General features: G+C 43.5%; 1 protein-coding gene across 7 annotated transcripts in view; it reads left to right on the forward strand.

Annotated features, from left to right (window-relative positions):
• LOC309842676 (schwannomin-interacting protein 1) overlaps positions 1–24,817 on the forward strand; it is a 531,227-nt gene that overhangs the window by 456,393 nt on the left and 50,017 nt on the right. The window contains exon 1 of one of the 7 annotated variants that reach the window (XM_082687214.1): positions 21,351–21,697. The exons of the other annotated variants lie outside the window; for them this stretch is intronic. Within the exon in view, the coding sequence (XP_082543340.1) occupies positions 21,668–21,697 (30 nt within the window). The 5' untranslated portion in view covers positions 21,351–21,667. Of the gene's footprint in view, positions 1–21,350; positions 21,698–24,817 lie in introns of those variants that run through there. 7 annotated transcript variants of the gene reach the window in all.

The raw sequence follows: 24,817 nt of genomic DNA on the forward strand, positions 1-24,817 counted from the left end.
GACCTGTACAATGTCTGCTACGAATGCAGGCCCATTGTCACTATGGATTGTTAATGGCAGGCCAAACCAGGGCACGGTCTCCCGCAAGAAGACTTTGGCTAATTCCTGGCTTTGTTTTGCCACGGAAGGCTTCAACCCATCCAGAGTAATATGCATGTTCTTCCTAGGAGATATCTGAATGCCCTGCTCGGCTGCATGTGTGTGAAATCTATTTCTGGATCTTCAGAAGGGGTTCCTCCCATTCTCTGGACACCTGGCGGGGGCTGCGACGCAGATCGAGCATTAGTTTTAGCACGTGTTACGCATTGCTCACTCGTTGCTCGGCAAAGTGCTGGCAGCTGGCTGATGTAGCAGTGCTCCTGGAGGAAGGCCTCTAGTGCGGTTTTTTCCTGGATGGGTGAGTTGGTAGTATTTCTTGATTAGATGTCCTGTTGCTGTTGGAATGAAGGTGCGCCCATCTGGCATCACCCACCATCCTTTTAAAGTCGGGGGTTCCCTCAGCCATGGCCCATTTTTTTCCTCTTAGTGTAACTGGGCAAAGGGACTTTTTCCAGGGGTGTTAGGACCATGGTGAGGGAAGGGGCTCTGTCCTCGTCCTTTCTGGCCACGATCTTGACAGCCTCATCTGCCGGATGATTTCCCCCACGCTATGGGGTCATCTCCTTTCTGGAGTCCCTTACAGTAGCAGGATTGCTACTTTTCTTGGAAGCCAGATGGCTTCAAGGAGTTTTAGTATTTTTTCCTTGTTTTTGATAGCTTTTCCTGCAGCATTTAGGAGGCCTGTCTTCTTGCAGATGGCCTCATGTGTATGCACAGTAGCAAAGGTGTACTGAGAGTCAGTGTGGACGTTGACCTACTTGCCTTCACTGAGGGTGAGAGCTCGGACTAAGGCGTGTACTTCAGCCCATTGTGCTGACCAGCCAGTTGGTAATGCCGTAGCCTCCAGGACTTTAGTGGTTGTGGTGACTGTATGACCCACTTTCTGGGCACCCTCTTGTGGGTAACTGCTGCTGTCGCAGAACAGAGTGAGCTCTGGAATTTGTATGGCTTGAGCCCGTAGATCTGGATGCTCGCGTAGGCTTTTTCAGTTACTTTGAAGCAGTCATGGTCTGGTTCCCCCTCTTCTATGGGGAAAAAGGAGCTGGGCTTAATGTTTTTACCGTTTCGAGGGTTATCTGCGGATTTGCACAGAGGAGCCCTTGGTATCGTGCTAGCCGAGAGCAGGAAAGGAAGCAGTGTCCTGTGTGTTCATGAGGGTCGCAGCTGCATGAGGGACCTTGACGTTAAGCTTTTGTCCCAGGATGAGCTTGTCTGCCTCGTTGAGTAGGACTGTGGCTGCTAGTACCCTGAGGCACGGGGGCCATTCTGCTGCCACAAAGTCCAGTTTCTTTGACAGATATGCGACTGGCTGTTGCCAGGACCCGACAGTCTGGGTGAGTACCTGGAGCGCTGTCTTTTTTTAATGTGGGGGCCTGATTTGGGGCTAGTCAGGGTGGCATGTCTTCAGCCCATACAGAAGGGAGGGCGAGCCTGAACTCTGGCAAGCTGCTGGGTTGGCCCTGGGCACAGAGTAGCCTCTATTTTTTTTCCCTAGGTATGGTAATTGCTAGTATTAGAGACCCGTCTCTTTTTGCCTTGGGTTCAGTCGGAAGCTGGTATGCCTGGTAGGCTCAAAAGTTATTTGAGCCCTAAGCTTGGAGAGTATATCTCGACCCAGGAGGGGGATGGGGCAATCAGGTAGATAAATTCGTGTTGGACCTTGTGGCCCCCCAGTTCACACTGATGAGCCTGGCAAAAGGCTGCTGTGTGTCCTGTGTCCCAGTGGCCCCAAGAATGGTTGCAGTCCTTTTGCTGAAAGGGGCCACTGAGAAGATGACAACAGAGTGCTCGGCCCCAGTATCAACCATAAAAGTCACTGGTTGGCCCCCAACTTTCATTTTGACTGTGGGCTCATGAGGGCCAAGAAGGAAAGAGCCCGGGTCCCCCTCAGTCTGAGTCTTATTTCCACAAGGCCTATGAGATCCCCTTCTCGAGGTTCTTCCTTGCAGCGGGTGGGCTTCTGAGCTTTTCCCCAGTTGGGACATTTGTTTTCCCAGTGCCCTTTTCTTTACAGTAGGCACATTGATCCCTGGCCAGGAGGGTTCTGTGCCCCGCCCCACCTTTAAGTGGTCGGAGCTTCTTTCTCTTTGTGTTATCCTTTTCATTCTTTCGATGCTGAGGAGGCTGACTTTCTTTTTCATTTTTTTTTTCAGCCTTTCTTTTAGCTATACCTCTTCATGTAGACCTTACTGGCAATCTCTATTAATTGAGTAATATTTATCCCAGTGAAACCCTCAAGTCTTTGAAGCTTTCTTCTAATATCTGAGGCGGCCTGAGACACAAAGGAGATGTTTAGCATCTGTTGGCTTTGCTGGGCCTTGAGGTCCAATGGAGACTATATTTGGTAGGCTTCACATAGTCTTTTGTAGTAGTCCCCAGGGGACTCCCCTGACCCTTGGGTGACCAAGGATATCTTAGTTCATAGGTTCATAGGTTTTTTAGCTCCTGCCCAGATTCCCCGGAGGAGGCCTCCTGGTACCGACGGATATGGCCTGTCCCTCAAATGTGGTAAAGTCCCATGCTGGGCGCTCTTGGGGTGTGGCTATATTAACCCAGGCAGTAGGGTTGATGACTCCCACTGGTGTGTGCTCTTCTAGGTACAGCCATGTTTTTTTCATTATTTTCCTCCTTTCCTCTGTGTTAAATAGGGTGCAGAGTAACTGTTGGCAATCTTCCCAGGTCAGCCAATGAGTCTGGAAGAGGGATTCCATAAGGTCTACTGTAGCCTGTGGTCTCTCAGTTGAGGAGGTCAGTGGTGGAGAAAGGCTGATAATGCATTATAGAACGACTGGGTTGGACCATCCTGTCTTCATCACGCCTCTCACATTCCCTCATCTCCTATACCAGCATTTGGAGGGTGCTTGTGCCTGGCCTGGGGCACAGCCTGGCTGCTGGTCTTGGAGAAAGTGGATCCCCTGGGCCTGGGGGCCTCAATGAGACTAATGAGTCCAATGACAGTGAAGTGTCTGGAGCTAAGGGCCAGGCGTAGATGGTCTTGGGGCTATGTACGGTGGAGGCATGATCAGTTCATCTTTGGGGTCTCCAGCTAGGATTTGAGACTGGGACTTCTGTTGATTTTCTTTAGGCCTCTTGGATCCAATTAAGATCATGGGCTGTTCCTCCCTATTGCAAGTGAATCGCACCCAAGGGGTCAGTGTCTGGGCAATTCCTAGCCAGGAGTCGATGTACAGAAACTGGTTAAGGTGTCCTGGCTCTCCTATTACAACTTGCCACAACTGATGAACCATTGGGACATCCAATGTCCCTTTTAAAGGCCATCTAACAGTAAAGGTGGGCCATTCTAACTCACATAGTGTTCTCAATTTGCCGGGATGCATCTTAACTCCATAGTCTTATGAAAACCCCTTCTTGAAATTTTTAATCATGGTCTCAAGAACCATAGGTTTACTCTGCCCTGACCCCATAGTGATGTTCCCAGGTGCAGTGGTGCAGAGACAGACAAAGAATGGGTGCCCCTCCACAGGAGACACCAGTCAGATGCCCGCCTGTCCACCCTCCGGGAGAAGACTTGAGGGCCTCTCAGCCGTAGCAAGTCCATATAAACCCCAGAATGGCACTCCTCCAAAGGGCTTGCCATAGATCATATGAGATCATTCACAAGGGAATAGGTTGGGGCCCACTCGGACTCCGTGATCCCAAGACCTTGGCGCCACAAACACAAACAGGCCATTCATTCACTCATGCATTCACACTGAAGTTATTACATACCCTTCCTGGGAATCCCCACCTGTGAGACCTCTAAAAGGTCTCTGGGAAGTGATCAGTCTCCCCTGATCTGACAGAATCCCACATGGGGACCAGGTCCTCACCTGCCAAGTCTCCTTGAGTCTGGCGAGAACAGCAGAGCAGGGCCGGTCTGAGGCAACCCGATGGGAGACTGCCAAAGATTAGGCGGGATGCACCTTCTCCCTGAGGACCCCTTATTCCATCCCTGCCCCGCCCTGCCCCCAAACCTGTGGCAAGAATGGCCCAGCGTAGTTGGGTTTCCCAGTCAGGGAGCCAAATGTTAGGACTGGATCGCCTGATGGAAGAAGCAAGCAGCACTCGGAGATCTTGGAGGATAGGAGGTTTATTCAACGCCAGTGGGCTCAGAAGGGAGTAATCTCCCAAGGTCTGAGCCCCAAGCACAAATAAAGTGGGGTGGTTTATACAGTTTTGCTTCAGTATCTGTGCCTCTCTTGCGCCTGCAGGTGACGGGGCAACCTGGAATGGCCCTGGGGCTGAGACTGGGATTCCCCTGCTGGATTGGTTGGCCACCTTAGAACACAGACTTTCCTAACCATAATCAAATTATCTTTTATAGGTATTCTGGTAATTTTGTTACATATTTACCCAAGTAAGGCAGTTTGGAAGGACAGAAGCAGAAAGTCTGGATAGAAGACCTTTGCAGTAATCCAGGTGAGAGATGTTGGTGGTCCAGAATAGAATGGTGGCAGTGGAGGTGATGAGAAGTGGGCAGATTATGGATATATTTGAAGGCTGAGCCAAAGAAAATTTGCTGATTGGCTAAAAGGTGTGAGAGGCAGGGAAGAGTCAAGGGTGATCCCCAGATTTTAGGCCTGATCACCTGAAAGCTTGGAACTGTCATTTACTGAACCAGAGAAGACTATGGGTAAAGAGTTTGTGAGAGTCAGATGTTGGGGCTACACAATAAATATATCTATTTTTTAAATAGATATATTTAAAGCACAATAAATATATCTATTAAAACACAATAAATATATCTATCTAAAGCACAATAAATATATCTATTAAACATACAAGTAGAAATGGCGAGTTTACAGTCAGATGAAGGAATCTGTTAAGAGATCAGTCCAAGCTAGAGGTATAAGTTTTGGAGTCACCAGCCAAGAAACTGGATGGCATTTCCAACACAGTGAGTTCCAGATAGAGGACAAATCCAAGGACTGAGCCTTGGGTATTCTAGTGTAGCAGTGTCCACTAGAAATTTCTGTGATGGAAATGTTCCCCATGCGCTCCATCTAGTATGACAGCCCCTAGACACAAATGACTGCTGAACACTTAAGACAGGACTAGTGCAACTAAAGAACTGAATTTTTAGTTTTTTGAAACTTTAGTTTAAGTAGCCACACATACCTTGTGGCTTCCATACTGGACTCCAGTAGCAAAAAGTGGAAGAAGTAGGAAGAGATCAACAGAGGATAGGTTTTAACATAGGAAAAGAGCCAGAAGAGAATGTTGTTTCAGAAACCAACTAGAGAAGAGTTGAATGGTGCTCATAGATCTAGTATGAGGAAGACTGGGAATTGACGTTGGGATTTAGGAAGATGTAGCCATTTCAGTAGCATGGAGGAGACAAGACTGACTGGAGAGTGTTCAAAGGAGAATAAAGGGTAGAGGGAAATGTAGACAGTAAGTCTGGACGACTCTTTCGGAAAGCATTGTGGTTGTCTAGGAGAGTGTGAGCATGAATGGACTGGGGAAATAAAGAGGAAACCAGGCAGTGCCAAGGGCACAGTTGGGGTAAGCAGTCATGAATTTAAAGTGAGTGTGGTTGTATAATTTTCTCCCGCCACATTTATCAGCTTGAAAAGAGGCACAGAGTAGCAAAGAGCTAAATTAGCCAGAGTTGGGATCTAACTAACTGAGTATGAAGTTGGTTATGATGAGGGCCCATGGAATCTAAGGTGTGTAGGAGAGAAGGGAGGACATTATGGGACTGAGGATGGGCAGTGTATGGGGTGCAGGGCCTGCTGCAGTTGAAGAATCATTGGAATTGGAATACTAGAGAGAGCTGGCTAGAATGAGAAAACGAAATTGTTGGAGAATAAGAGGATTGAGATCAAAATTTTGGAGGTCTTGTTGTTGATGGCAAGGTCAGGATAGGACCATGGGAGTTGGTGTCACTCAGACAGAATGGAAGAGGAAGGAAGTCAAGGAACTTACAGGCCAAGATGTTGGAAGGATGTCTAGCCGACATGGAAATCTTCAAAAATTAGAACTCATGTCAGAGAGGGACTCTTTAATGTACGAAGTGGGTAAGCTGGGAGCAGGTGCCCGCAGCTAGGAGGGCTGTTCAGGGGTGGGTTCAGGAGTCTCATGGTAGAAGAGTCAGAATGGGGTGTTAGGGAGGAGCAACGGCAGTCGGAAACAAGAGAGTAGTAAGGAAGACAAAGGAAGATGGGTTTCCTACAGGCCCTTGGCAAGAGGGAGGTGGGAGAGAAAATAACCACCCTTGAAAGAGCTGTAGGGGAGACAGAGCCTTCAGGCTCCTGTGAGAGCCAGTGAAGGGGATGTTCCGAGAAGGGGCCCCCTGGAAGGTCTGTGGAAGACTGAGGGGCAGTCTGAGGTCTTATATGGGCTTATATGACACCATATAAGAAGGCACTTAGGTGGATAAGCATTGACCTGGGAGTTGAGGGGGCATAACTAAGAGCGGACAGACTTTATGGTAAGGCTGGCTGGTCTCCAGGACAAATAATGGAGGGGAGGCTGCTGGTGTTGAAGGCAAAGGATGAGTTCTGGGGTGTTTGAGCTAATAGCAATGGGGGTGAGTGGTCTTAAGCAGAGGATGGGGGTCAGGAAAGAAATCCCATCCAGAGTTCCCAAGAACCCCCAGGTGGCCCATGTCTGCATCCCTTAACCTGCTCTTTCTAAACTCAAAGCAGTTAAGCTTAAACTCATCATTGGCCTCAGTTTCTGTGGTTCTAGTGCAGAATCAGTCCTATGCTAGAGCAAGAGAGATCAGTGACCCGTGCCGCTGACCTGTGGTAGGTCCTTCCTAAGGGTCATTTTCCTCCTCTCCCCCTCAGCAACCTCTTCAGTTTCATCTCCTGAGCTCCTCCCTAGCAAAGGAAGCTAAGTCTTTCTATTGGTATTCACATGCTAAAAGTCACAGAAACTTTTTTTCTTCCAAAAACAAGAACCGACATAGTTTTCTTCTTGTTTTCTTCCAAAAACAAGACAGACATGTCTCAAACGACATGACTGTAGGTCTGATTCCCTTCTCTTCCGTCACCTGCCCAGGATGAGCACCATGGCACGTAACCTCTACATGGGGCTCTTGGCTTCATGCTCTGCCATTGCCATCCTGCAATTCTTAATTTTGGAACAAAGAGTTCCCATTTTTTGTTTTGCACAGGGCCCTGCAAAGTATGTAGCTGGCCCTGTTCTTATTCTAGCCCTACCCCAAAAAAGCAAATAACAGATAAAACTTGACCCTGATGGGATCAGGTCATTTGATTTGTTATCCCATCAATGAATGTGTCAACATTTTGGTGATGAAGAGGATTTTGAAAATAATGAAAAGCACCTTAACCATATCATTTGTAAATAAGAAAGTAATTGAGTTCATCTAAAACCTATGAACTCCCAGTTTTTAATCTTTTTTTTTCAACCTGAGGAACAAGCGTCACTTTCAGAAGGATTCTTCATTTCTTGCCATTACCTCCATGTATTAATAAGCTGAACATTTGAAAGTTATTCTTAACTCCCAGTGAAGCATGACTGAATTATTATCATTCATGCCAAAGAGAAGATTGAATCCTTCCTTGAGTTTCACACCTGCAAGTAGGACCTCTCTGCTTGTCTTTACAGAAGTCATCCACTTCCTCTGGGGAGTACATTCGAGAACAGTAGCCTTAGGTAAGAAAGAGGTGACACAAGCAGGGCAGGGCAGGACCAGGAAGCAGAATAGACAGAATCATCATTTATCAGGGGGCACACGGCAGACCTGCCTCTTTGCACTCACTGTCTGAGGAAAGCAGACCCTTCCACAGATTAAACCATTGAACCCGGATTATGGTGACTGGTGTTAAATGAAGAGTCCATATGGGCTTTCTGGATTATGCACCCTTGACCCAGATTCAAGATAAATTTGTCACCAAGGGCAAGCAGGAGCCTTTAATACTGACAAGGTAATAGTTCTTTTACCGCAGAAATCAGAGTCAGTGATAATTCTGTGATACACACTAGCAAGTATTTCCTACAGAGAGGGAGCATTTGGATCAGAGAGACTCAAGCCACATCCAACATTTCTTTTTTAAACATTAGAACCCTTTCTGGAAAGCCGCAGCTAAATTGTAGCTTATTGCTTGCTTTTTTGCTGTCATTTTGTTGTTTTCTTCTAAGAAAGTAAGCATGCTAAAAAATATACTTTTTGCATTTTTCCCTCCAGCCTAAACCCCGAGTGGGCACATTTTAAAGTATCAGTCTGTAGGGGCACCTGGTGGCTCAGTTGGTTAAGTGTCGGCCTTTGGCTTGGATTATGATCCCAGGGTCCAGGGATCAAGCCCCAGATCTGGTTCCTGGCTCACCTACTTCCTCTCCCTCTGCCTCTCCCCTCATTGTGCTCTCTCTCTCGAACTCTCACTCTCAAATAAATAAATGTTTTTTAAAGAAATTTTAGAAAATGTCAATCTTTCACAAACTCAGTTCACCCTCCTACTGGTCATTTGGCATCCTATTGTCTTGAGCTGGAACACTAGCATTCCTTAACTATGAGGATTCTGACTTTGTACTCTTATCCATATCCTTCTTTGGGGTGCATGAGTTAACAATATCAAATTATTTGCTATTTTGCCAGGCTGTCCTATGGAGTCGAGAATCCATTACACAAGGTAGCCAGTTGAGAAGGGGGGAAACCCATCAGGCCATTTTTTTTCTCCTTACTGATTTTGAATTAAATCACAGGCTTAGTGGATTCAGCTTAGTGCATATTAACCTTATATGGGGAGCTATAAACGATTATTTGGCCTCAGTTTCAGCTGGCCCACTCAGTCCTCCCCCTGAGACACATCAGCCAGGTGAGGGGGCCCCATGGAGCCTGCCAAAGCTGTAATTCACAGCGAGGAGGGAAATGTTGCCAAAAGACCTCACCAGGTTGAGCTCCCAAGCTGGCAGTCAGCCATCAGCTGTCCAGGTGAGGCGTCGCTGTCTGGAGATGACAAGTTGGGCATTTGACCAGCTTTCCTGCCATAGTGAACTGAGCTAATACCAGCTGGGGGAAGGCATGCTTCCTGCCCTGAAGCCCAACACTCTGACGTGAGAGAACTTCGAGAATGTCATGCATTCATTCAAATATTCATTGAATACCTGCTTTATATGCCTGGCGCCGTGCTATATGCCAGGTATATAATGGTAGGCTTAGAAGGCATGGGCCTGCTTTCATATGGACTGTACAGCCTAGTGGGGCAAACCAACATTACAAAACCCACAAATTACCTGATAGTTACAAATTATGGTAAGAGCTAAGAAAGAAAACATAATGTGCCGACTAAATTTGAGGCAGGACTTTATTTAGATCCGGGGCTAGGGAAAGGCCCCCAGTCTTCAGCAGAAGTTACTTGGGCAAAGAGGGAGGCATGGTCAGGTTGAGAAATAGTGCATGCTAAGGCTTAGGGTCGTGGCGAGCTTGGCTTTTCTAGGAAGCCGAAAGGCAGCCAGTCCACCCAAAGCAAAGGGAGCTCTGGGTGCATGGTGCAGAGAAGTCCGAAGCGCAGATCAGGACCTGGAGCAGCAGGGAAAGGGAATTATTATTGCATGCTGAATGTTTCATCCTAATGTGGTGCTGGGAAAGCACCAGGAGTTTTAGACCAAGATGTGATATAATCCGATTTATGCTTTTAGAAGTACTTTTCATTCACGAAGGGGAAGGCTGCGGGCACTTAATTTTTTATAATGACTTGGGAACTAAATCAAAAAGCGTGCAACTATCAAAATTATCAAATAGGAAAACGGGGCGGGGGTGTGCACGAGGCTTAATTTCTTTTTAAAAGGATGCATGGAAATGTGTTCTGTTTAAAACTCAGGCCAGAGCTCTGATCACCTGACTTGTAGCAACAGCTCTGTGGAAGAGATCACTTCGTTCCTTTGGAACATGAATTGGATTTTTAAAACCTTCGGACAGGGATGCCTGGGTGGCTCAGTGGGCTAAGCCTCTACCTTCAGCTCAGGTCGTGATCTCAGGGTCCTGGGATCAAGTCCCACATAGGGCTCTCTCCTCAGCAGGGAGCCTGCTTCCCCTCTCTCTCTCTGCCTGATTGTGATCTCTCTCTCTCTCTCTGTGTCAAACAAACAAATAAATAAATAAATAAAATCTTTAAAAAAAAAAAATCACCTCTGAACAAAGCACAGGTAGCTCAAACCATCAGTAGAAGTGTCCACTGCCATCTGTAGAGCAGATGCCTGCCTTTTTCGCTGGAAGCCATTCTCACGGAAGTCAGAGGCCGTGCGAGAGAGGAAGCACTGGTGTCTGGTCAGAATGGATTGTATTTCTTTTCCTAGGGTGTTTTTTCTTCTTCTTTTGCTCTGTTTGACTGTTAAGAATGAAAACAAGCTAACTCCATGGTCTCAGATGAGGGGAGAGTTGAGTATCAGAAGGAGGTGGGTAGGGATTCTGCCACACCTTGGACCTCAAAAAGAACTGCTAATTCCTATCTTGACTTTCTCAAAAAACAATGAAAACACCAGGGACTTATAAGTGAACATTTTGTTGGCCTAACCAATGTTTCTGAAAGAGGCTCTCTTTGCTATTCGCAGAAGAAAGCTGGTTTAAGTTAGGGAGTTTGGAAGAGTTAAGATTAATGTGCAGATTACCTTTCCTGCTTATGAGTAATCCGTGGTGGATTTTAACCCTCATCACCAAGAATGAGTCAACTCACTGTCCAGTGTTTGGAGGAACATAACTTCCTAACCATTACCTTTATCCTGGGAAAGATTTATTCCTAAAAGATGAGAAATTTTCTTATTTCAATAGCTTTAAGATACAGTAGGTGTATGAAATCATTAAATGACATGCTAGCATCTGTATTACACTTCAGAAAAACTTTTTGGACCAATGTTTGCTTTCCTCCCCTTTAGCAAATAAAAGTCATTCCAACACCCCCTTTTGAAAAGCAACTATTAGAAAGATTGTAAATTCCAGATTATTGCTGCACTGGCCCTAGAAAAGCTAGTTAGAGAATATACCCGAGGAAGCTCTTAAGCACTAAATCCCATTATAACTAATAGCATCTCTGCATTACTCATATTGGGGGGAGGGGGCGGGAACAATAAGATTTAAGTACCACTAAAGAATTTTAATAGTTCCTTGGAGATTACATTAATAGAGTTTAATCATAAATTATGCCTCTTTCCTGTGTTCAGTGACACACTAAGAAAATATGTCAGTTGATGAGCAGTTTCCAGAAGAGATATACTACATAAATCACGTTTCTTTTTTCATCATTAGTTTGTTTTGTTCTTTGAAATAAATCTCTTAAAAATGGTGGCTAATTTTCATAATAAGCTAAAATGTCATCAAAACTGATGATCTAGTGTGTGTAGCTTTTGAAATATTTTTTTCCACAATGTAAAAAGGAAAAAAAAAATCAGTGCCTTTATCTTTATTACATTTGTATAAGAAGACCTTGAACTGAAATCCAATAGTTTTTTGCTGACATGTCCAATGCTAATATGTACTGTGGTATTAATTATATAGTTGTTGCTCATTTGGAAACCTCAGGATATAAAATAAACTTAATTTTAAATGATAGCTATTTGACAGCCTGAAAGTAGGTAGGAGTGGGGGTAGTAGGTGCAGGAAGATGACAGGTTGAGTCCAAACGTTTCATGTAGATTAGAAAGTGGAGGCTCCTATTTTTTTTTTAAGTTTTTTTAAATTTACTTTAGAGAAAGAACACGTGAGAGTGTGGAGAGGGGCAAAGGGTGAGGGTGAGAGAGAGAATCTCAACCAGACTCCCTGCTGAGTGCAGAGCCTGACTGGGGGCTTGATCCCCGGACCCAGAGATCATGACCTGAGCCGAAGTCAAGAGTTGGTTTCTTAACTAACTGAGACACCCAGGCATCCCAGAAACTGGAGTCTCTTAGATATGATGCTGTTGCCCACGTGAATTTGCCAGCAAAAAGCACAGTCTGTGACTCCTGGTCCAAGACTCCATCAAGTCCAGAACTATCAAGATAGCCTAGATGGGAACTGTGGATGTATTAGCATTAGTGGCACTTTAAACTTTCCTTAATGTAACTGGAGACTTACGTATTTATGTTTATAATTGGTATTTAAAAACATGGAAAGATTGGGGTGCCTGGGTGGCTCAGTGGGTTACAGCCTCTGCCTTCGGCTCAGGTCATAATCTCAGGGTCCTGGGATGGAGCCTCACGTCCAGCTCTCTGCTCAGCGGGGATCCTGCTTCCCCCTCTCTCTGCCTGCCTCTCTGCGTACTTGTGATCTCTCTCTCTGTCAAATAAATAAATAAAATCTTTTTTTAAAAAATGGAAAGATCAATAAAATGATAAAGCACACTTTTCACATGATTTTTGTTTTCTAGTGCTAGTCACAATTGGAAGAGGTTTAAAAACACAGTTGTCCACTAGAGGTCACCTTTCTTCAAGATGAGGGTCATCTTGCTCCCTAATGCTCCCTCATGCTCTGCTAACCTAATTTTAAATCAAGCACCACCGCCTTGAAGAAATAAACAGCCTTTTCTGTCATGGGGGTTCCATGTGGTGCTGTAGCTCCACGCATGGGAACTGGTAAGTAAAGCTGTCTGGGCTACTGAAAAACCTGGAGGGATGCAGGGGGATTGTGCCCCCTGCTTCCCCTACATACACACACACACACACACACACATACACACACTCACACACACACACACACACACACACACACATACACACACTCACACACACACACACACACACGTGCACTTTGTGCTAGTTCTAGCTTGACTCCTCTTGATAGACCAACTTATTTTTATTTTTGTTTTAACTTGTGTTAGCCCTGGAAGGTTTATACTACCTTTTACTTTCCTACCACTGCTCTCTGTGACTCCAAAGGCTGGGAAATACGGATGAAAAGAAGGGATCCTTAAAAACTGACATAAATTTGGGACGAAACCATGTAGACTTCACCCAAATTTATCTGAGTCAGTTACTACTTTTCTACAGCATGTGAATTTCAGTCAGCATTGGCCAGAAAATACTATGGGGAGAGGACTAGGATTGGGTCCAATAAACAAGCACTTTGGCAGATTCTATTGAAATATAAACCATCACATTATTCTAGAAGGAGAGGAAGGCTGCCTGCTGTAGTGCTGCCTGACGCATCAGGTTTCAGACTGTGTCTGTAGAAACCCAGGGTTGCGAGAGATATTTTTGGAGGCTCACTTGCACTTGTTCTAGGAGTTGCTAAACACCTCATCCCCAGACCCCACCCCCCAAAATCAAACTGGTAATTAAGGAGATGTGAAAATAATTCTGAATACATATACAAATGAGATTGTCTGTGAGACCTTGGGCTTTTGGGGACGAGTGGTCTCGAGAAGCTGGGGTAAGAAGAATATAACATTTCAGGCTAAATGTAGTGATTCGTTCCCTCGTATCTATGTGAAGTATTTTGCCCCACCCCTTTTGTGACATCAGCATATTCATTTATCCCTCCTGGCAAAGTAGTCTTTTATAGTCCTTAAAACTGAACCTGTAAATGTGCCCTACGTGTGCCCATGTAGGTGGTACCCCAGGACTGGCCTTACTGAAAAGTCATGCCTGGGCATGTCCAAGAAAGAAGAATTATCTGAGGTGCCCACTGCGCCCAGCATGGTTCTGTGCCAGGCAAGGGCATGTTCCCTCATCAAGCCTAAACTGCGCAATGCCGAGTGAATGCCCCATACCTCTCTGATGAGCAGGTCTGGTTCTAGAGTGATGACCTGTTGGAAGATCGGGCACTCTGTGTTTTCTTATCTGTTCCTTATGACAGATGTGAGCAGGTGCTCTTTATTGTTAGTAAGTCACTCTGGAAATAAATTTCTTATTACTTTGCTTTCAAACTTCTAGATATGTTCAATGAAGACTATCAGAGATTGCAACATAAGTTATTAAAACGGCCTACTACCATTTCCAACTACTTATCTATGTGAAACCAGATTCTCTTGATGTGATGCAATCAAACAAACTAAATAAATGTAAAAATACAGTGGGACTAAAACTTTCACTGACATCTATAAGCTCTAGTTTCAAATATTTGTGTTCAACAAAACAGCCTCATGTTCTCAATAAAGGATATAATTGGTAAATATTTGAACTAAATTTGAACTAAAAATTTTATGTTGCTCTAAAAACATTTCTATTATTTTGTATATCAGTTTTCATTTTAAAAAATAGGTCTAATACTCCAAAAAAGAAAAGAAAACGTGACAACCATTGATTCACACTGATTATTTGCTCAGGAAACTAATTTTTAATGCCTGGAACAAAGGTAACCAGGGTCAGAATAGTCCAAAACTTCTGAGTAAATTTGTTTACAATGGTTTGTGAGACTCAGATAAGTTCCTTATAGTTCAAGGATAAAAAAATTATAACCTATCTCATTTTTATACTTCTCCACTTCCCATTTCTGGGCCTGAGAGCATGTGGGAATATTCTGATACCAAGAATTCTCTCTGTCATGTGAGTGACACAAGGTGAGAAATGACCTTGAAGTAACTCATGTGAGAAATGACCTTGATGTAACAGGAGCCTTCAAGTCCCTTAAAGGCACTCTATCCCAGGAGTTACAGACCAAATTAACATGCTCAAATCACAGTTCATTGAATCAATTTAAAATGCATATCAAAAAGCAAGGAAACAGGGACATACTGACATACACAGAATATGGCACGGGACCATATAACCTGAATCTTGGGTTATACGATATTTCTATATCCAGCCTTTCTTCCACAGCTACCTTCCCTGTTGATCATAAGGCTGTGAACCCGGGTTGAAGTTTGAGAAGGGAGGCCCAATGAGACAGAGGTGCCTGCCAGTGACATGCAACTTGGCTTATCAGAGACACAGGGACAAGTCCCTCTGGCTTCCCCTGTAGCTCGCCCCCTCTCCTGATGAGCAGTTCTGGATTGTATTTGCATTTCTTGGGCAGAGGACACATAGGGCCAGAATGGATGTCACCAGTGGATAGTCAATGTACAATCTAATGAATATCGAATGCCTCAGGTTATTTCGAGTGTTGTGAATATTAGGTGCTTCTTTATGCTTTCCATTCCTTTCTGTGTCCACAAATGCTTGATCCATGTCTAACACATCCAGGTTACTTACTGATACATATCGTGAATGCTGCCTCTGTCTACTTGGTTACTCATTGTTTCACCCTAACCATCTTATGCAGTTTCACTTATGTCTGACAAACTACTACATATTCATCATCTCTTCTTCACACCTCGTAAGTTTCATTCATTCCATTTGTTTTTCTTATTCTTCTATAGCGTCAACTGAATATTCTCAGGTAATATAGCAACACCCTTTACAAAATCTCTTGGAAAAACTTTCCACCATATTGGTCCAGACTCTCTGCTGCCACCCTAACCCTCCCTGCCCTTCAGGTCTTAACCACCCGCTGCTCCTTTAAGGGCCTGAGGATACTCCCCATGTGCTCCAGCATCTTTCTCCACCGTGACCACCATGACCTCCTCTGTACTCAGCACTGCTTCATAACTTTGCTCATCATATCTTCAGGTCCACAGCTGAATGAAGACCCATCATGTGCTTCTTTCTGGTCTAACTCCAGGACCTGGCCCTTTTGGTTATTTTCTCCCATTGTCTTCAATTTTCCCTTCTCACTAGCTCCTTCCCTGCTGAACACATATATGTTTGGGTCTCTCCTATCTTAAAAATCAGCCACAACCACAGCCCCTCTGATTCCACTCTACACTCCAGCCTACCACCCTAATGCTCTAATTAATCAACAGAAGTGCTTGCAAACTGCTTTCTACTCAGTCCTTCAACTTCTCAACCATTTATGACCTGGCTTCCACCCTAACACACTACTACTGAGACTGTTCTCTCAAGAGGAACCGAGGACTTCCTAACAGTCAGAACTAATGGCTCTTGTGTTTACCTTCCACCCCACTAGTCTTGTCTGCTTCCCTGTAGAAAACGATGTGAAGCAATTTAGCTCTGCCAACACCCCCAGTTATCCCCTCACTACATTGGTTTTCATTTTCCTCTCACCCTGTTAACCACATCCCCTTTGCTTCCTGTTGCCCTCTAAATGCAGGTTTCACCCAAGACTAGTATTAATTTCCTATTGCTGCTATAAAAATGTACCCCAACTTAGTGACTTAGGTCAATACAAACAATTATCTTGTAGTTCTGAAGGTCAGAAGTTCATAAGGAGTCTCAGTGGACTAATATCAATATGTCGTCGGGGCTGTGCTCCTTCTGGAGGCTCTAGGGGAGAATCCATTTCCTTGCCTTTCCTCTTCTAGAGGCCTCCAACTCCTTGGTTTGTGAGCTCTTCCTGTGTTCTCAAAGCCAACAACACAGAGCCAGGCCTTTCTCCCACTACCATCTCTCTGTTCCTTCCACTTTGGCCTCCTCCTTTTACCTTAAAGACGCTTGTGATGACATTGGGCCCATCTAGATAACCAGGATAATCTCCCATCTCAAGGCCAGCTGATTAGCAACCTTAGTTCGCCTTTCCTAGGTGGGGATTATGACATGGATACTTTAGGAAGTCATTATTGTGCTTACCATAGGGATGTCTTTATTTCTTTCTAGTTCTTTCTCTACAGTCTTTCCCTTCGTCTAATTTTCTACAACTTCAACTATTCTTTCCCTGAAAGAAAAAAAGATAACACACCCAAATTCCATCTGTTGACCTGACTTCTCTCCTGAGTCCCAGTTGCCTCCTGCACCTTCAACTTAGAACTTTATGGGAAAAAATAAAAGAACCCATTACTGCAACCCAATCCCCCAGAATCAGTTCCTCCTCTGACTTCCCTGTTCCTTTGCGTAGCACCAGCTTCACTCCAGCAGTGCTCTCAAAGCCTCGTGACTCATTGTCTTGTTTACTCACAAGTCCGATCACCGACTGGATCCATCAGTACATTTTTCATGGTGTCTCATGCAATGCGTCCCTCAGTCTTTTCCTTTCCATCCCCTCTGTCGCCCCCATCATTCAGGCCTCTCTTTGCGCTTGACCTATTGTGTTGCCTTGCCTTTAATTAGGAGAGGGGGAAAAATCCATTTCTGTTCCTCTTCTGAGCACCGAAAATCTGTCTTACATGTTATTCTCATTTCATCCGGTAAGCAATCCAATAAACGAGGAATTAACATCCTCAATTGATAGAGGAGGAAACTGAGTCCCACTATAAATGAGGTGATGTTCTGAAGGTCATGGTCATTTATATATTCAGTTAAAAATCTTTATTGAGAGCCCATTATATGCCAGGCACTATTTCAGATGTTGGGATATTAGCACTGAATAAACCAACCAAGATCCAAGTTCTAAGTAAATTTATGTGAATCTAGACATAGAAAAGATAGGTACTCAAGAAGTGAACAACCAAATGAATAAGATTATTGCAGTTTCCTGGTGTCCCCTAGCTAAGAGTTCTCTTCATCTCCAGAATTCCTAGTGAGCAGACAACATCTCTTTGAAGGCACAAATCATTCATCATTCTAAACAATCATTTGTATACTGTTTTATTTGTCTCACTAAACTCCTTGAAGACAGAAACACTTCTTCACATGGCACAAAATAGGAATCTGTTTGAACTACGAGGCTGTAAAGATCGAGGGAAATGTCAAGGACGGTACTTTGTGAACTATAAAGCCATTTTCTAAGGTTTGTTGTCTCAGTGACACCGACTGTGTTCTTTGGTAGGTCCTTCAAGGACCTGGTTGCCCTAATGTGGCCAGGATTGATTTTTCTCATAATTCCTTGTCTTCCATTGCCCTGAAAGAAGCATAGCCAAAAGCGCCAAAAAATGTCTACCAGCATTTCCAAAATTCCTAAGGAAAAGCTTAAAAGTTTAAGACAATGCTTAAGACAACGACTTCCTTGCTCATCTTCCCCACACCCTAACTTCATTGTTTCCCAAAATTTCATTGTGAACATTTTCAAACTGGATGATTCTTTGGTGAATACCTATGTATGCCCCATCCAGATTCTACAGTTAAAGTTTTACTAAATTTGCTTTGTCAGAAATTTCCATCAAACTGTCTCTATCTGTCCATCAGTTCATCTCATTTATTGATGCATTTCAAGCGCTTGCATATCATTGACTATAGTTCAGAATTTGTTCACCAGATCCTTTTTATTCTTTGCAGGTAAATTTTGCATATGATGCAAAACGTCTTATCCAATGAGTTTTGGCAAATGTACACACCTGTGTAAGCCAAGTCCTTATCAAATCACACAGCTTGTGCCAGAAAGTTCCCCATGTTCCCTCTGAGTTGGTCCCTAACCCAAATAATTCACTTTAAAACTGTATGCTCACATGACTTGTAGATAATGACTTTTTGTCACTACATTCACTACCGCAAAAATCTTCATTCTATTGCTATTAACTGCCACAATTGAAAAAAATACTTTTCTGGGTTTATAGACACCATAGTTTGCTCAGTCCCAGAAAAACCTCTCAGTCAAGAAATACTCTAAATTTTCTTCCTTTTAAGCATAACTTTGATTCAGATTTAGGTAGAACCATACTGCAACCTCGCATTTTATGACAGATTTTGATTTTGAGGCCAGCCTACACTGGCTCAGTCAAAAGGGTTTATTTCTCCAAATCTAGTGAGCCTTCATTTAACATTGTTTACTAACAACATATTCACTAGATATGAACCTAGAAAATCTGGCGGGTTTTTTTTTTTTTTCTTATTTTGATGCCTTATTGTTGATGTTTGAGGAGAGGAGCATTTATATTCTTGGGTATGTCACAACTTTCTTAGGCCTCAGTTTCCAGATCTGGAAAATAACAGTCTATCTCTTAAAGTCCTGTCTAAATCTGAAACCCAGTACTTTTTATGGGCAGGAAAGTTACATAGACCTAAGAAGAAAAAAGAATTTCTTTTGGTCCAAAAATAACAAATGTTACTGTAGTTTGGTAAATTATTCTAGCTTAAATGTTCTTGGAACAGCTGGTTTCTGTTTAAAGTTTTTTGTACTAGCAAATCATAATTTAAATGGTAACACAGAGTCCTTTCCAATAAAGGGAAGCTTGCTTGATATATTACCTTTTTTTTAATCTTGTTTATACCGCTTGAGAGGGGTTTTTGACAGGGTTTAGGATACAATTGTCAGAAATCTGTTCTCCCCAGAGCCACCTCTGAGTCACTTCCACTATTTATGGAATAGCAACTGTGAAGAGTGGGATCATGTTTAGACTTTTTTTTTTTTTAAAACAACACATGATAAATGTTTTTAGGAGCTTATGTAATCTATCCCAGAGTCTTTAGTTTTCAGAAGAGAACAGAGTCCAGGAAGCGGCTTTTTAGGCCTTTATAGCTTGAAAGCATGTTCCTGAGTCTTTAGGTCACAGATTGTCAAAGTAGTAACTTGAGTCAAGTTTTAACAGCCTTTGAAGTTAAAGCTGTTCTGTCTTGGAAAGCTGGGGTATGCCTTCTCTATTAGGTATAGGATTTTCATCTCATCTTATTTGCCACCTTACAAAAGGAACTTCTCTTAGGGCCTACTTTTGCTTACATGTTCTTATGATTCCAGAACCTTCATCTAGCGGATTGTATAACAAGCCCCACCTGGAAATCTCTGCCTCTGTCCTGTGTGGACAACTCAATAGAGGAGGACGGAGTTTGGGATGAGGATGTATTGAATAGTGTTTCTTTCCCTAGAAAGTTTCTGTCCTCTTTCTTCATCCTGCTTTTAAGAAGACTCATGATCTAGCTCAGGTTTCTGCTTCGTTCATCCAGCTTTCATTGTGCAACCTGACAATGAACAGGACTAAAGAGTCGTGCGGTCCCACAGTCTGTCTTTCTCCTGTATTCCACAAAGAAGGGCCGTGAGCTTCTGCAGGCTAGATCTCCAGAGTACTTTTCATTGGGACCGGTGAACCTGGTGAACCCGGTGCCGAAATCCAGACCTATGAGATCATCTGGCGGCCTTACCTTCCACTTCTTCACTCCCATAACCGGGAAGCTCTCCACACATAAGGAAGCTCTCCACGTGTGTGTGTCCCTGGAGTGGAACTCAGGCAGCAAATTTCTCTCCTGTTTGAATCTCAGACGGTAAAAATGAAGAATATTTCTAAAAATGGGTTTTTCTCTTTCCAAGCAACAGAGGTGTTCTTGCAGAATTATGAATACATCACCATATACTCCTAACACAAATTCCCACCATTCCTTAAGATAGAGCTTGATGCAAAAACTTGGCAAACATGTTGATTTCATTCCTCAGGGATAAAGTACTTGTTTTTCTCTGGCAGAAGCATAATGAAGACTGTGTGGTTAGTAGTGAGAGTTTTTGAGGAGGTGGATAGCTAGATAGGTACAAATTAATTAGTAATTTCTCTATTAATTTTTTTTAATTTGGTCAGGTCTTTATTAACATTTATGTGCTCAGGCCATTTTATTAAGAAACAACAAAACAAATTGCCTATAGCAACTGAGTAATATAGATAAGGAAATTTTATTTTATTGTGTTTATTTTCTTAATTTGGTGTAATTAATTAGCTAGCTTCAAGAATTTACAGAGCTGGTTGTTTCTTTCTATATATCCTAAAATCCCAGAGTGACCCTGTGAAGCATTTCAGAAATTGTTTCCCTTTATCCCCCCAGAAACACATATTTTCCTTGAGTACTATCTGCAGGGCCAGAATTCTTTGCATTACAGCCTCTTAGGTAGAATGGTCTTTCTCTAAGACAGAATGTCCTGTACTAGGGTGTCTGTATATTCAAGTCCTGGCATTGGATTTTATGTATATATATATAACCTTACTTTCAAAAAAAAAAAAAAAACCTGTTCAGTTTCATTTTCATGAAATGAATGACTTACACTGACTTTCATACCTGATTAAGCTCCCTCCCTTAAAAAAAAAAAATGTTAGGAATAATTATTTCATCCGATTTCTGTGTGACTTCAAAGGCAGCTAAAAGCCAAAAAGAAGTGGGGAATCAAAATAACATCCTGTTAAGGAGCGAAGACCCTCCCTTTAGTTATGAAGTTGACAAACACTCCCAACACTCAACACAGGAATCGTCCCTTCAGTGTCCATATTCAGAATAGATTGCCTCCCCTGTCGCATGTCAGAAGTTCTGAAACGATCCTGGAGGCCTCTTTTTCACAAGCGCCATGCCAGCAGCATCTGCGGGCTGGCGGGATGATGCCGGAGGTTAGAAATGTTCACCGGCAACATTGATTTGTGTCTGCCTCTCTCCCTCTCCCTCGCTGGCCTTTTTCCCTTTAATGAGGACTAGAATGTTTCCACATCAGTTAGCTGCCTTCATAAAGCACCAGAAGGTCACACCAGCCCCAGACTGATCCTTTCCTTTGTGCCTATAATATAATTGGCTGATTGTGCCAGCGATGAGCGCGCCCCCTCCCCCAGCCCGGTCCTAGCTCCATGTTTGCGAGCCTCACTGCTGGTTTCCGAGGAGAGCGGCTCGGCTGGCTGCGCGCTTCCCGGCACAGGCAGTGCCACTGCGCAGGTTGCTCAGCGAAACAGCATCCATTTTAATCCGCGGGGAGCCCCTGCCTTCCCAGGGCGTTCTCGCCGCCCGTGGATGCTCGGCGTCTTGCCTCCGCAGCCTCGCGGAGCCGTCCTGCTTCGGGGTCTGGGCCCTAGGATGCACTGAGATGGTACATCAGGAGAACTGTTCGTATCAGGTAAGATTTCAAGCCCGATTGCGAGGCTGGAAGCCTTTCGAGAGAGGAGGCCTGCCTTCTCCAGAGCAGCAGGTTGCCTCTTTCCGGATTTTCAAGGGATTTTGCCGCCCTCCACTCCTGGCCTTCCTCGCATACAGTATCTGAATTGTAATTAGGTTTTCTGGGGAGTAATGGGGCAGAAAGCACTGCTTCCTTGGCCCTTGAAGCGTATTGTGAAATCCACTGAGGTGATCTGCGCTTTGCACGTTCTCTGTCTGTGCAAATAAGAGGAACTGCTGTAAACTGTAATTGAATTTAAGGGGCTTCGGGCGGGGAAAAAGCTGGACCGAATTCACTCGGGGAACATGGCAAAATACGATTTTTGCTCACTGCCTAGGAGATGAGTGGTTTCACATCCAGTTTTTAGGACTGTCTCTAAGGGAGTTATGTAAATAAGCGTAATTGATGATCTGAGAAATTTTCAAAAATGGGCCAGCGTGCACTTGATGTTTGAAGTTGCATTTGTACATCTTTTCAAACTTGTTTTTACTAGCATGTGTAAATAAGAAGGTGTTGACACGCATAAAAAACTCCACATGGAAATTTTTTTAGGATTACATATTTGTCTTTGTGCTAATTTGCTATGTGGAGTTTTAAATTAAACAGACGATCTCAAAGACCCCTTCTAGAGTATTAATAATAACTCCTTCCTGCAACTTGGACTGTTGAGGCAACATTGAAAGCATCCTCGTTGTAAGCAGACAAGGAGAATGTTCTCAGAGTAATTGCTCTTTGCAGCAGCAGGCATGGCTAATTCAAGTCCAGGATGGGTACTGTTGGGGGATTACTCAACTGACCCAGTTCAGAAGCTCTAAAGGACCAGTTTTTTAACTTAACAATGCAGCTTCCTTGTGGGAGGTGGATTACCTGAGACAAGCAGGTGTTTCTCATTAGGTCGGATTTCCCTGAGGTAAATGTATGCAGGCAGAGTTGTACATTGCACAAGACTCAAGGCAGTAGTTTCTCAGCTAAGTAAAGTGTGCCTATAAAATATATTTACCCATTCACTTTTCTCTCTGCTTCATGATGGCAGTTTTGTAATTTCAGGCTTGTTTTACTGTATTTTCATTTCAGAGTACATCTAGGTCTGTAGATCCTAACATTGAGACTTGTGCTTCACAAGAATTCTTCCCATGAGAAAGGGAAGATGCTGAGTAAAAACCAAAACTTCACTTACGCGCAATCCAGAGATTGAGAATGGGGAATGCCAAACATCTGTGGAGAGCCTAACCTATTTATGGCATGGCTCCAGAGGACTAAATTACTATAAAATTAAAGTCATTATTTTCTCTCTTTTCAGAGAAGCTATAGAACTTAACTTTTGAAAGGCAAACTAGTATAAGATTATTCCCTGTACCTCTTCATTAAGTTGGTCATGAAATCACTGGTCTTATAGGTCAAAAATTGGTCAGAGATCAGCAATCTTATCTGAGGAAAAGGGATTTTGTTAGCCAACTGCTTCTGAAAGGGGACGAATTGATTTTATTTTACATGAACTACAACATATAACACTGTCATTGTGTGTTTAATAGTTTTGAAATATTTATTGCTTATTTTCACAGTAAAATTAAGTGTATTAGGCAGATAATAATGGTCAATCGATTCCGTAGGTCCCTGAGGTTTTAGAGCAGAACTACCTTCATGTGTATGTTTGAAACACCCTCCCTTTATTCATAAATCAGTAAAAACATTAGCTGTGAAGCCAAGTCTTAATCTGCTTAGAAACCTTAGGTTTAGAACCCACCTGACACCACACATGTTTGGATTCAGAAAAGGCATTTTCTCTAAGTCCTTGGTTTGATGTCATCATCACTGGTTATTTCAACAGTAGGATGTTTTTCAGAAACTTGCCCATTTTTTGAATGAAAACTTATTTATTTGTTTTTAAGGATGAAAATGCAGTGATTAAAGCAGATTCCTTAAGGTAGCATTTTTAGTAAGTAGAATTTCTTTATTTATTCCTTCCATAAATGTATACCAAGGTTTCTTAATGGAGAATCCATGAATGAAATTCTAGGGAATATTCCTCAAAATTGTATGCTCATTTAGGTGCCTATGCTTAGGCATATATTATTATTAGTATCATCATCATCATCATCACCATCATCATCAGAGCATAATGGCCTCCTAACTGGTCCTGCTCTAACTCTCCCCCTCCCCCTACTGTAGTCTAATTTTCAACACAGTATCCAGAATGGTCTATTAAAACCTAAGTCAAGGGGCGCCTGGGTGGCTCAGTGGGTTAAGCCACTGCCTTCAGCTCAGGTCATGATCTCAGGGTCCTGGGATCGAGTCCCACATCGGGCTCTCTGCTCAGCAGGGAGCCTGCTTCCTCCTCTCTCTCTGCCTGCCTCTCTGCCTACTTGTGATCTCTCTCTGTCAAATAAATAAATAAAATCTTAAAAAAAAAAAAAACCCTAAGTCAAAACATGCCACTCGTCTCAAAATTCTCCTCAGAATAAGGCCCCCGACCCCAAGGGCCTTGCGTCAACTTGCCCCTGATGCCTCTGGGACTTTCCACATTCCTCTTTCCTTTCACTCCCATCCCACTGTGCCAGCCTGGCCTTGAACTTGCTGTCCTTTCTGCTGCTGTATGCTTCCCCCAGGTACTCCCATGTAAGGCTGCCAGATTAGCAAATAATCTGCAGTGTTTCGAGTAAATTTATACTAAAAAATCATTCTCCGTTTTTCTGAAATTCACATTCAACTTGGCATCCTGTATTTTTCCTGTCAGTAAGTCTCTCACTTCCTTCAGGTCTTTGCTGAAACGTCACCTTCTTGGGAAGGCCTTCTCGGGACTTAACTATGTCAATTTCCAACTCCCCGTTTCTAGCCCAGGGTCTCCATGACACTTCCCTAATTTGCTTTTATACCTGGCATTCATCACCATCTCTCAGAGACATGTTTTACATATTCGTCTCTTTTCTGTCTCCCTCGCCTGTAAGCTCCATGAGGGCAGGGATGTTTATATGTAAATCCGTCTGCTTTCCCAGAGCTTAGGACAAACCCTTGGGTAATACGGATGGATAGGCCTACTATGTATAAAAGTGACTAAGAAAAACGGCATTGTAAACATACTAT

Source organism: Mustela nivalis, assembly GCF_964662115.1.
Source record: "Mustela nivalis genome assembly, chromosome: 1".
Classification (NCBI taxonomy): domain Eukaryota; kingdom Metazoa; phylum Chordata; class Mammalia; order Carnivora; family Mustelidae; genus Mustela; species Mustela nivalis.